General features: G+C 39.8%; 1 protein-coding gene across 2 annotated transcripts in view; it reads right to left on the bottom strand.

Moving 5' to 3' along the window:
- Positions 1-12,838, bottom strand: part of grk4 (G protein-coupled receptor kinase 4) — a 204,855-nt gene that overhangs the window by 15,106 nt on the left and 176,911 nt on the right. For both annotated transcript variants that reach the window (XM_061881348.1, XM_061881347.1), the window contains exons 10-13: positions 7,862-7,899; positions 7,562-7,651; positions 7,253-7,461; positions 2,770-2,907 (exon numbers count right to left, since the gene is read on the bottom strand). In XM_061881348.1, coding sequence (XP_061737332.1) covers positions 2,770-2,907; positions 7,253-7,461; positions 7,562-7,651; positions 7,862-7,899 — 475 coding nt within the window. The remainder of the gene's footprint in view (positions 1-2,769; positions 2,908-7,252; positions 7,462-7,561; positions 7,652-7,861; positions 7,900-12,838) is intronic.

Genomic DNA, 12,838 nt, shown 5'->3' with positions numbered 1-12,838 from the left:
GCAGATTTGGGCAAAATTAGGGTAATACATTTATTTTTGGTGTTTGTGTATTTTCTGCCATACAATTTGCCGGCGGGAGCGTGTTCGAGATGTAAAGGTCACAAAACACTGCATAAATGTAGCTGTGGAGTCCATCAAAAATGGCCACAAAATAGTTTGGTTTTTTTACATACACTGTATCAAAAATCCTATTTTTATGGTTCAATTACTCTAAATTTCTACTGTAATTTTTAATTTTTTTTTTAAATAGGTTATAAAACTGTAGAATTTAAGACATTATCTGTAAATAAACAAACCGCCTGTTATTTTAAGTAATATGCCAGTAATGAGAAATTATGTATATTTCAATTTTTTTACAGAAAAATAACAAATTAATAATACATATCATTTTCTGTTTTCTCAAATTACTTTCAAATTCATGTAAAATTACAGTAATTAACTTTTATTTAATATGTAGTTTGTTATATAAAAGTCTATGTCCATACTAACAATCTAACAGTTTTATATGTAATTTTAAGGAAATTCTTATCTTTTTGATATGTATGTGTAATTTTATATTCAAGTTGAAAACAAATTGTAGCCTGTTACATAAAGCTTTATGCTCATACTAACAATTTAACATTTTTCTCTGCAATATTACACACGTTGGTGACTGCAAGACATACTTGATCAACAGCCAACAGCCATACAGGTCACACTGAGGGTGGCCGTACAAACAAATTTAACACTGTTACTAATATGCACCACATTGTGAACCCACATCAACTATTTTATTTAAGGACAAAATTGTTCTTCGATTGCAATAAGAAACATATGTTTAATGTACTCTAAGATTTTTTGTTAAAATAAAGCTAATAATGAAAAGTTGATGTGGTCCCCTTTATTTAGAAAAGTATCGAAAAGTACCAAAATATTGGTATTGAGACAACCCTACATGGTACTATAAAATTGAAACTATCCCACACTTGGGAATGTTTCCTTTTCCTTAGTTCCATTTAAATCAATGATGGGAACAAATACTGATATCAAACATGGAACGCCACTCCTTCAACTTCTGCGAGCTGTCATTGGTGAGCCGAAAGAAGCACGACCTGATAAATATGGTTGGATGTTTTACAGTCAAATGAGACGGCAGTTGGATTGGTCACACATTTTTTTTTCTTAAAGTGACACAGACATCAATGCATCAAGTGGTACAGTATCAGTGTTTCATAATGTTTTGATGCAATCAGTATCGGTTGACCCATCTCTAGTAAACAGGGTTTTTGTAGGTGTCTGACAAAAAGTGAAGGACTGGATCAAATACCAAAATATATCCCAATACTCATGTATATACGCCAAATTAATCATGCAAATTGTTTTGGTTGATCCACGGTCCTTCAACTTAAGGTGCTGTGGGTTGTTATATTGTCAGTGATTCAGGTCAATCAGTGCAAAGATGAGTGAGGAGACTCCGGCTGGTGAGGTCACTGGCAAATTTCACTTTAAAATACATCCTGACTGAATTGTATACAAAATAGTTAAAACTAAAATGAAGTGTATTCCAGTAAAACATTTGAAAATATTCCTGGATGACATTCTTACAAAAAAGTTCTTTTTTTGTGAAAAATATTACAGCCCTTTTTTTAAGTCTGTTTAATTATCAGTCATATACCAAATTATATTTTTTATTTTTTTTTTATTTTTTTTTAAATGAAAAAAAATGGATAGTTAATCCTAAAATGAAGTGTATTCCAGTAAAACATTTGAAAATATTCCCGGATGACATTCTTACAAAAAAGTTATTTTTTTGTGAAAAATATTACAGCCCTTTTTTTTAAGTCTGTTTAATTATCAGTCATATATCCCAATTTTTTTTAAAATAAATATATTTTTAAATATTAGCCGGACTGGACTATAAGCCACGTGTCATATTGTGAAATGAAATATTTGCATAGGAAGATTTTGTAAATGTTCAATTACATACTTTGTTTCCAAACAGTGCCTTTCATGTGGCAGTAAAACGGCTGATCAAACAAAACAGAAGTCATTGATGTCGTTAGTTGCTCTTTACAAGAGGATAAAATGTTCTCCTTTTTTATATAAGTTTCAATATGTTTATCAGAGTTCTTCTTCATTTTGTAAACACTTTGAATTTGAACACATTTTGATCATTTTTGTACATTGTTTGATTTCTTTGCTTAATCCATTCCATAATTTAGCCGTTAGCAAAGAAAAAAACATGAATATTAGCCGCAGGGTTTAAAGATGAGGACAAAACTAGCAATTTACAGTCCGGAAAATATAATAATAACCTGTGATTAGTCTTTAGTCAAATTAAAAACTGTGTTTTATGCGATTGGAAAAAATGATCATTTAGTAGCACTCGTTCCAAGCAAAGTGACAGCATTTGATTAATCTCATGTTGATTTTCAGTTAGGACTTAAGTGAACATTACTGTCTCTTTAAGAGAATGCCTCTCCTGAGCAGACCAGCACAGACAAAAATGAGGATTAAGCCACACGGTTTTCTTACTGCCGTGTTCGAAGGAAAATATAGGCGCTTGGGAATAAAACTGCAGTACTTCAGATATTTCTTACATTGAAGTCCTTAAAGGTCTCGAACGAAAAAATGTTCTGGGGCTCTCATCTCTCACCACTCACTCGATTCACTAAGCAGGATTGATGAAAGTATTGTGATATACTACATACATCACAATACTCCTCTATATCGATATATCGCCCCACTCCTAGGTCAATAACTTTCCTGACAGTGTGTGCATGCTCTTACATCTGGGCTGAAAGGAGGCTCCAGCATGTTGGCCTCCAATCGTTTGAAGTTGATGTTTTTGAAGATGGGATGCTGCTTGACCTCGATAGCCCCCCGACCCTGACAACCAAGCCGAATCTTAGGATCTTTAGACAGGAGCTAAAGCAAAAACAACAAAGAATGACATACAATCATAAAAATGAGAATGTTGAATAAAGTAAATGAATTAATTAAAAGACTGGTGCAAATGCATGAAAATACAGGTGAGTGTTACTTATTATAGAACACATACAGAACAGGCCAAAAGTTTGGACACACCTTCTCATTCAATTCTTTATTTTCATGACTATTTACATTGTAGATTGCCACTGTAGGCATTCAAACTATGAATGAACACATGTGGAGTTATGTACGTAACAAAAAGGGGGAAATAACTGAAAACATGTTTTATATTATACAGTAGAAGCATTTAAGTCTCATCTTAAAACTCATTTGTATACTCTAGCCTTTAAATAGACCTCCTTTTTAGACCAGTTGATCTGCCGCTTCTTTTCTTTCTCCTATGTCCCCCCCTCCCTTGTGGAGGGGGTCCGGTCCGATGACCATGGATGAAGTACTGACTGTCCAGAGTCGAGACCCAGGATGGACCGCTCGTCGGGACCCAGGATGGACCGCTCGCCTGTATCGGTTGGGGACATCTCTACGCTGCTGATCCGCTTGAGATGGTTTCCTGTGGACGGGACTCTCACTGCTGTTTTGGAGCCACTATGGATTGAACTTTCACAGTATTATGTTAGACCCGCTCGACATCCATTGCTTTCGGTCCCCTAGAGGGGGGGGGGGTTGCCCACATCTGAGGTCCTCTCCAAGGTTTCTCATAGTCAGCATTGTCACTGGCGTCCCACTGAATGTGAATTCTCCCTGCCCACTGGGTGTGAGTTTTCCTTGCCCTTTTGTGGGTTCTTCCGAGGATGTTGTAGTCGTAATGATTTGTGCAGTCCTTTGAGACATTTGTGATTTGGGGCTATATAAATAAACATTGATTGATTGATTGATATTCTAGTTTCTTCACAATAGCCACCCTTTGCTCTGATTAGTGCTTTGCACACTCTTGGCATTTTCTCCATGAGCTTCAAGAGGTAGTCACCTGATATGGTTTTTCACTTCACAGGTGTCAGAGTTGTGATGCCTTCATTGACAATCTACAATGTAAATAGTCATGAAAATAAAGAAAACACATTGAAATGAGAAGGTGTGTCCAAACATTGGCCTGTACTATACATGTATTCTTCCTGACTATGCATCATAATTGAATAAAGACCATCAGTAATGCCCTGCGATGAGGTGGCGACTTGTCCAGGGTGTACGCCGCCTTCCGCCCGATTGTAGCTGAGATAGGCGCCACAGATAAGCGGTAGCAAATGGATGGATGGACCATCAGTAATGCACAGCAAACTAAAGGTTAATGCACCATCATGGATAGAATTGCTCCTGTTTCTTGTAGACAATGTTCCCTCCACACCACAGCGGGCCTCTGATGTGGATGAGTGGTGTTTAGTGGCCGTATAGTGAGGTGTGCAAATGTATCATCTACAAACTCACTTTTTCGCACCACCTCCACAAGTCACATTTTGCACAACAACATAGAGGGCCACACTCACTTTCTTGACAAATCCCATGACTTGTTAGTTTTTTGTTATTTTTGGTCATAGCCATCTCTCTGCTATGTCACTTCTTTCCCCTCCCCTAGTTTTTAAACCTCTTTTTTCCTCTGTACAGAAACCTTTCTTCTTGCTTTCCTCACTCATTCTCTCTCTAGGGAGTCTTCTAATCTGTTGAACCTCAGGTCAGAATGTTCCACAGCAAGACACAAATAAACGTCCTATCCGCTCTGGCTCAGAAACAGAACACTCAGTGGCTCTCTCTCGGAATAAAGATGAGTGGGATTGCATTAAAAACAGTTTTTTCTAAGTTATAATAAACAACTGGAGTCAAACTCTCACATTGAAATGGCTACAAAAGCCACAATTTCACCCAAACAAATGACAATTTAGCGCAGATTGTCACAATGATGGCTTTAATGTACACCACCCAGGGCCTGGTTTACTGATGTTTTGCATGTACTAAAGCATGTGCACAAACATGCTTTTGAAATTTGCACCTATAACAATCCAGATGGTTTTTCCCCTCTCTTTGATGTGACTTTAAGGTTTAACTACTTACGTATAAAATACTACACGGTCTAGCTCCAGCCTATCTTGCCGATTGTATTGTACCATATGTCCCGGCAAGAAATCTGCGTTCAAAAGACTCCGGCTTATTAGTGATTCATAGAGCTCAAAAAAAAGTCTGCGGGCTATAGAGCGTTTTCCGTTCGGGCTCCAGTACTCTGGAATGCCCTCCCGGTAACAGTTCGAGATGCTACCTCAGTAGAAGCATTTAAGTCTCATCTTAAAACTCATCTGTATACTCTAGCCTTTAAATAGACCTCCTTTTTAGACCAGTTGATCTGCCGCTTCTTTTCTTTCTCCTATGTCCCCCCCTCCCTTGTGGAGGGGGTCCGGTCCGATGACCATGGATGAAGTACTGACTGTCCAGAGTCGAGACCCAGGATGGACCGCTCGTCGGGACCCAGGATGGACCGCTCGCCTGTATCGGTTGGGGACATCTCTACGCTGCTGATCCGCTTGAGATGGTTTCCTGTGGACGGGACTCTCACTGCTGTCTTGGAGCCACTATGGATTGAACTTTCACAGTATCATGTTAGACCCGCTCGACATCCATTGCTTTCGGTCCCCTAGAGGGGGGGGGTTGCCCACATCTGAGGTCCTCTCCAAGGTTTCTCATAGTCAGCATTGTCACTGGCGTCCCACTGGATGTGAATTCTCCCTGCCCACTGGGTGTGAGTTTTCCTTGCCCTTTTGTGGGTTCTTCCGAGGATGTTGTAGTCGTAATGATTTGTGCAGTCCTTTGAGACATTTGTGATTTGGGGCTATATAAATAAACATTGATTGATTGTTCCGGAGGAACAGTTTCCAAAATCAATTTGAAATGTGGACTCGTCAGACCCCAGAACACTTTTCCACTTTGCATCAGTCCATCTTAGATGAGCTCGGGCCCAGCCAAGCCGGCAGTGTTTCTGGGTGTTGTTGATAAATGGCTTTCACTTTGCATAGTAGAGTTTTAACTTGCACTTACAGATGTAGTGACAAACTGTAATTACTGACAGTGGTTTTCTGAAGTGTTCCTGAGCCCAAGTGGGAATACGCTTTACACACTCATGTCGCTTTTTGATGCAGTACCGCCTGAGGGATCGAAGGTCCAAAATATCATCGCTTACGTGCAGTGATTTCTCCAGATTCTCTCAACCTTTTAATAATACGGATCGTAGATTCCTTGCAATAGCTGGTTGAGAAATGCTGTTCTTAGACAAAGTGGTGACCCCCGCCCCATCCTTGTTTGTGAATGAGTGAGCATTTCATAAAAGCTGCTTTTATACCCAATCGTGGCACCCACCTGTTCACAATTAGCGTGTTCACCTGTGGCATGTTCCAAATAAGTGTTTGATGAGCATTCCTCAACTTTCTCAGTCTTTTTGCCACTTGTGCCAGCTATTTTAAAACATGATGCAGGCGTCAAATTCCAAATGAGCAAAAGATAAAGTTTTCCAGTTCGAACGTTAAGTGTCTTGTCTTTGCAGTCTATTCATCCATCCATCCATCCATTTTCTACCGCTTATTCCCTTTCGGGGTCGCGGGGGGCGCTGGCGCCTATCTCAGCTACAATCGGGCGGAAGGCAGGGTACACCCTGGACAAGTCGCCACCTCATCGCAGGGCCAACACAGATAGACAGACAACATTCACACACTAGGGCCAATTTAGTGTTGCCAATCAACCTATCCCCAGGTGCATGTCTTTGGAGGTGGGAGGAAGCCGGAGTACCCGGAGGGAACCCACGCATTCACGGGGAGAACATGCAAACTCCACACAGAAAGATCCCGAGCCCGGATTTGAACCCAGGACTGCAGGAACTTCGTATTGTGAGGCAGACGCACTAACCCCTCTGCCACCGTGAAGCCCAGTCTATTCAATTAAATTCAATTAAATATAAGTTAAAAGGATTTGCGAATCATTGTATTCTGTTTTTATTCACGATTTACACAACGTGCCAACTTCACTGGTTTTGGGGGTGGTAGTGCCATCATTATTATCCACTAATATTAATCCAACATGAATCAGGTAATCAGAGAATCTTGGAGACATTACAAGCTGCATGCTTCAGTTTTCTGCATGGCTTTTCAAAAGTTAGTTTTAACCAAATTAAGTCAATATTTAGTTTTTAGTGCATGTCAACACACTAAGGGTTTGTATGTGGACCTGTGTCTAATTCAGAAGCCTCATAATAATAAGTAATGTTGAAAACCAAAATAGGGCCACAGACAAATTCTTGTTTCCGGTCAAACAAAGCCTAGGGCTGGACAGGGTTCTAGTCATTCATGCTCACCTGTCTGCAGATGTCCTTCGAGTCTTCAGAAAACTTCTCAGAATATTCCTCTTGATCCTCGCGCACTCGTCTGTCCACCTCCTCCCGCTTGACTCGTTCTTTGCGTTTGCGAAAGGGCGACTGGCCTTGGATCATTTCAAAGATGAGACAGCCCAGACCCCACCAGTCTGGACTAAAGTTGTAACTCTCATTTTGGATTACTTCTGGAGCTGAAGAAGTACGGAGGAAAAGAAGTTGGAAATATTGCAGGTTTTGGAAAAATACTTTTACTAAAGAAAAGGACGGCTGACAAATAAGTCCATTTCATACCCATGTAACCAACAGTGCCTACTCTCCCTCGTATCGTCTCTGATTCCGGAATTTGCACAGCAAGACCCAAGTCTGAAATGCGGATGTGCCCTAAACAAAATGTAGAGATGTAACAACAATTAAGGCTTTTCCCAAACCATGACAATAAAACTGTAATCTTTTTGAATGAAAAAAACTGTTCACAATGCTGCTGTGTTTGCACAATTTAGATTCTAAACAGCCACGGCATGCCAACAACACTCTCTTTCAGAGAAGCATTCCAACCAACAGATTGGATGTGGAAAAAGAAAACGGACATACCACGATCATCCAGAAGGATGTTTTCAGGTTTTAAATCTCTGGAAAAAGACAACGGTCAAAAAGTGAGCAAAAACTTACAGTGAACGTCATATTTAAGCTGTGGAAACTTCATTACAATATTCACATAGAAAAATACATTTTTTAATCACTAGAAACAGTAATTATTATTGGAGCTATAGCTACATCTGATGTTTTTGCATTCTCCTACATTCAGGTAATACAATTATTCAAATTGATTGATTATAGCTGATCTGTGAAGTAGCACTAAAACAATACAGTCAAACCTTGGTTAACTTTTGTAATCCGCTCCAAAAGAAAAAATCTGACAAAAACCGAATGAATTTGTCCCATAGGAAAAAGACTATATATCAAATTAATTAGTTTCAGCCAAACATAAATATTATGGTTAAAAAGTCCAGAATCCATACTGTGATGCGGATCAGCCCCAAAATACAATCACGTTATCGATATCCCATATCTGACATTTCCTGAAAGTTCAATCAAAATGTGCCCGTAACTTTTTGACTATTCACTGACTTCGTCTCTTTGAGTGGAGGAGGAGACGATATATTCACACACAGAAGTTGAGGCTCGTAACGCAAACCTAAGGTAACATTGTAGACATTAGAGATGCGCGGATAGGCAATTATATCATCCGCATCCGCGTCACCAAAGTCGCCATCCACCCGCCGTCCACCCGAACCATTATTTTATCAGGACCGTACCCGCCCGCTGAATTACATCAGAGGTTGGCCACCTTTACCACTCACAGAGTTATTTAAACCTGTTACACAGAGTAATGAAGACAATTGGAGCCGCTAACGTTCTCGTGACTTTTCAATAGCGTTCATCTCAATGACAAGAATGTGGGCGTGTTGTGAAGCCATTGCCTTAGACACCTTCAACAACATGTACGAACCGAATGTTGGTCCAGCAACATGTTGTGTGCAGCTTCCTCAATCACACGTACAAGATTGAAAAGCATACTGGGTGATACAGAGTACACTGATGGTTGTGATATAAACAACTTTAACGCTTACTAATATACGCCACGCTATGAAGCCACACAATACAGGATTGACAAACACATTTCAGGAGAACATCCTCACAGTAACACAACATAAACGCAACATAACTAATACCCATAATCCTTTGTATTCATGACACATCCTGAATATATTTTACACCCCCGTGCCCCGTGGGGGGAGGAGGTGGCGGGGTTTGGGGTGTATAAAGTAGTCAGGATGTTTCATGAATACAAAGGATTATGGGTATTTGTTGTTTTACGTTTATGTTGTGGTACTGTGAGGATGTTCTCCCGAAATGTGTTTGTCGTTCTTAATTGGTGTACTCTGTGTTACCCAGTATGCTTTGCAGTCGTGTGCGTGTTGCCACGGAAGCCACACACAACATGATGCTGGACTGACAATCAGATCGTACATGTTGTAGAAGGCGACAAAGGCAATGGCTTCATGGCACGAACTAATTCTTATTATCTGGGTGACTGCCGGTAGTCATTCAAGAGAATAATAGCGTCTCCTATTGACTTCTTCGCTTTGCGACACTGGTCTTAAATGGCTCTTTGAATGGCAAAGGATAGCAATCCCAGAACCATGTATATCAAATATCTTCGGATGGTTCAACCGCCACCTGCCCGAATCTAATTAAAATCTATTTTATCGTCATGTCAACCCCCAGACCCGCAGTTTACCCGCGGACTCCGCGGATGAGACTGCAAACCGCGCATCTCTAGTAGACATGATACGAATTAGCCCCAAAATGTAACAACTCTTTCCTTATATTTCCACATGCTTTTACTGTGTATATAATTGAACTACGTTCATGTTGTGTATAAAGTGTATTTATAATATGTTGTGCAAAGGACATTTCATATTTTCGGAAGTTCATTTTTTACTTGATACTGTTTATAGGGTTAGACGCAATAAGTGTTCACCTTCAGCCTAAACCCTTTCAATCTATGAATGTACAACTGTTTATTTTGTTGACCATTGACCGAAGAATTGTAATAATAAACTAATAAACACTAATAAAATAATGAACTTATCACATTTCTGACATTTCCTGAAAGTTATATGTAAATCCGCCGTTAACTTCTTTGAGTTATCTATAGCGGAATGAAAGAAACGGATAGAACACTCTTTGTCTCTGTAGGTAGAGGTCGGGATGGTACCACAAACACACACCAGCACAGGAGTTGGCGCTCGTATCGTAAACATACTGTAAGGTAATGTGATAAAAATGATACGGATCAGGCCCACAATCTAATCAGTAGTTTCTTATCCTAACCCAGAAATTTTGTTGAAGTTTCATGAAGTTTCAAAAAAGATTTTGAGTTATTTTGCTAGCTAACTGACAGCCAAACCAACGGCAACAAATATACAACCTCCTGGCCAATGTAATTATTATATTTATACATGCAAAACATACATATAAATGACAAATTAAATGGATGAGTGAACAACACTTGTATATTTAAGAAAGACTCTTGTTGGCCATGAAAGGGATTAGCAAAGAGGGATGAAGGTAGGAAAGAGCCTCCCTGATGGCACTTTTGTACTTTGCTACAAGCTTTTTCTTGAATTTAATAGTGTTTCGCACCTGAAACTCTCAATTTTTTTTTTAATCAAAGTGTAACTTTCGTTGGTCCTATAATGCGTGGGATTCTTTGTTTGGACACCAAACACGCTAGTTTGTTACATCCAGTGTTTGGTCATACAACAGCCGAGATGGTATACAAAGAACAGTGCAAAATTTTGGCATTGATTAAAAAAAATGTATTTTTTTTAATTAAAAAAGTAAGGCTTTAAAAAAAAAAAAAAAAACGGTTTGACTGCATTTATTTTTTGGGGCATTTATTCCACAATGGGTTTGTTGAGTTGTAATACATTTAACAGACTGCATAACTGTGGCATCATAATTACACATACCTAAAGCACCTACCGTGTTTTCCGGACTATAAGCCGCTACTTTTTTTCCCAGGCTAATTTATGAATTGTTCTTCGCTAACTGCAAATTTATGAAATGCCATCCATCCATCCATCATCCTCCGCTTATCCGAGGTCGGGTCGCGGGGGCAGCAGCCTAAGCAGGGAAGCCCAGACTTCCCTATCTCCAGCCTCCATCCTCACCTATGGTCATGAGCTTTGGGTCATGACCGAAAGGATAAGATCACGGGTACAAGCGGCCCAAATGAGTTTGGGTCTCTCCCTTAAAGATAGGGTGAGAAGCTCTGCCATCCGGGAGGAACTCAACGTAAAGCCGCTGCTCCTCCACATGGAGAGGAGCCAGATGAGGTGGTTCGGGCATCTGGTCAGGATGCCACCCGAACGCCTCCCTAGGGAGGTGTTTAGGGCACGTCCAACCGGTAGGAGGCCACGGGGAAGACCCAGGACACGTTGGGAAGACTATGTCTCCCAGCTGGCCTGGGAATGCCTCGGGATCCCCCGGGAAGAGCTAGACGAAGTGGCTGGAGATAGGGAAGTCTGGAAAATTTATGAAATGGATTAACCAAAAAAAAAAAAAAATCAAACAATGTCCTAAAATTAACAACTTTAAGAAAGTGTTCAAAGTCAAAGTGTTTACAAAGTACAAGAAAGAAGAATCCTGATGACCATCTTGAACCGTATTAAAAAAGGAGAAAATCGTATTCATTTCATAAACGCTGAATAAAGGCTTCCATGACTTTTCTGTTTTGTTTTATCAGCCGTTTGGAAACAATTAAGGTATGGAAATAAACGTTGACAAAAACTTTCAATGTAAATATCTCATGTCACAATATACCGATCTATATCTGCTGTGTGGTACAGCAAAGATATGGAAAAAAAAAATGTTTAGAATTTAGTGGGTGTGGCTTATGTACTGATGCGGCTTATAATCCATAAAACGCGGTATCTTAAAAAGTGTTTTGTTCCCAATCCTGTCTGTATCCTATAAGCATATTCCTGAAGGTTTTACAATGGCATTCATTAGACTTTCTTTAGCACTTCTCCCCTTTGACAAAACAACAAGAGTTATTCCAAACAGATCCAAACTATCATGAATGGGTGCAATCTTACTTGCCAATAAACAAGCACATCATTGACAATCGGGGTCATTTTCCCAGGCTTTCACGGGCTCCTTTACCACTGAGAGCATCACACATACAATTGTTTCCACAGGCTGAGCAGTAGTCTGTTTGAGTATAATAAATAGTAGTCATCTTTCTTTAGTTGCCAAAATATATTTTTTCTTGGACAACAAGGTAGTATAAAGGAGATCTGGCAGTGTCAACACTGCAAAAACTGAAATCGAAGTAAGATTAAATATCTCAAATAAGGGTGATATTTGCTTATTTTCTGTCTGATAAGATAATTCTTCTCACTAAGCAGATTTTATGTTAGAGTGTTTTACTTGTTTTAAGTGTTTTGGTCCTAAATGATCTCAGTAAGATATTACAGCTGAGATTTGATGACCTGTATTGAGTAAAACATGCTTGAAGCTAAAATATCAACTGTTGCAAAGCTGTGTCATCATCACTCACAAGTATACAACTACCATGTTTCCTTGAATTGCCGCCAGGTATATAGTATGCGCCTGCCTTGAATTACTGCCGTGTCAAACTCGTAACGTCACGAGTGACACTTCCCCTGTCTTCATTTTCAAAATGGAGTAGGCTGATTTCAATACCGGTAATTTGAAATCGCATAAAGGGAAGAAGATTAAGAGCTATTCAGTAGGATTTAAGGTCCAAGCTATTGAATACCGGTATGCTAAAAAGAACAGTAAGCAGCTATGTTTTATTAGCAGCCGACAGTCCGACAGACAGGCAGGGAACACTGGAGCCCGGCCCAAGATGCCGGCGAGGAGACGGCGAGCGAGCGGAGAGGAGGAGCGGATGAGCGACATGGACTGAGGTTTTATTGAAAAATAAACAAAGTCAAACTGCTCAAGCCATGTCCTTCCTTGGGGGTCCTGGGA

This window comes from Nerophis ophidion, linkage group LG20 (assembly GCF_033978795.1).
Source record: "Nerophis ophidion isolate RoL-2023_Sa linkage group LG20, RoL_Noph_v1.0, whole genome shotgun sequence".
NCBI lineage: Eukaryota > Metazoa > Chordata > Actinopteri > Syngnathiformes > Syngnathidae > Nerophis > Nerophis ophidion.
The sequence above is the reverse complement of the archived record's forward strand: the minus strand, read 5'-3'. Positions and strand labels throughout refer to the sequence as shown.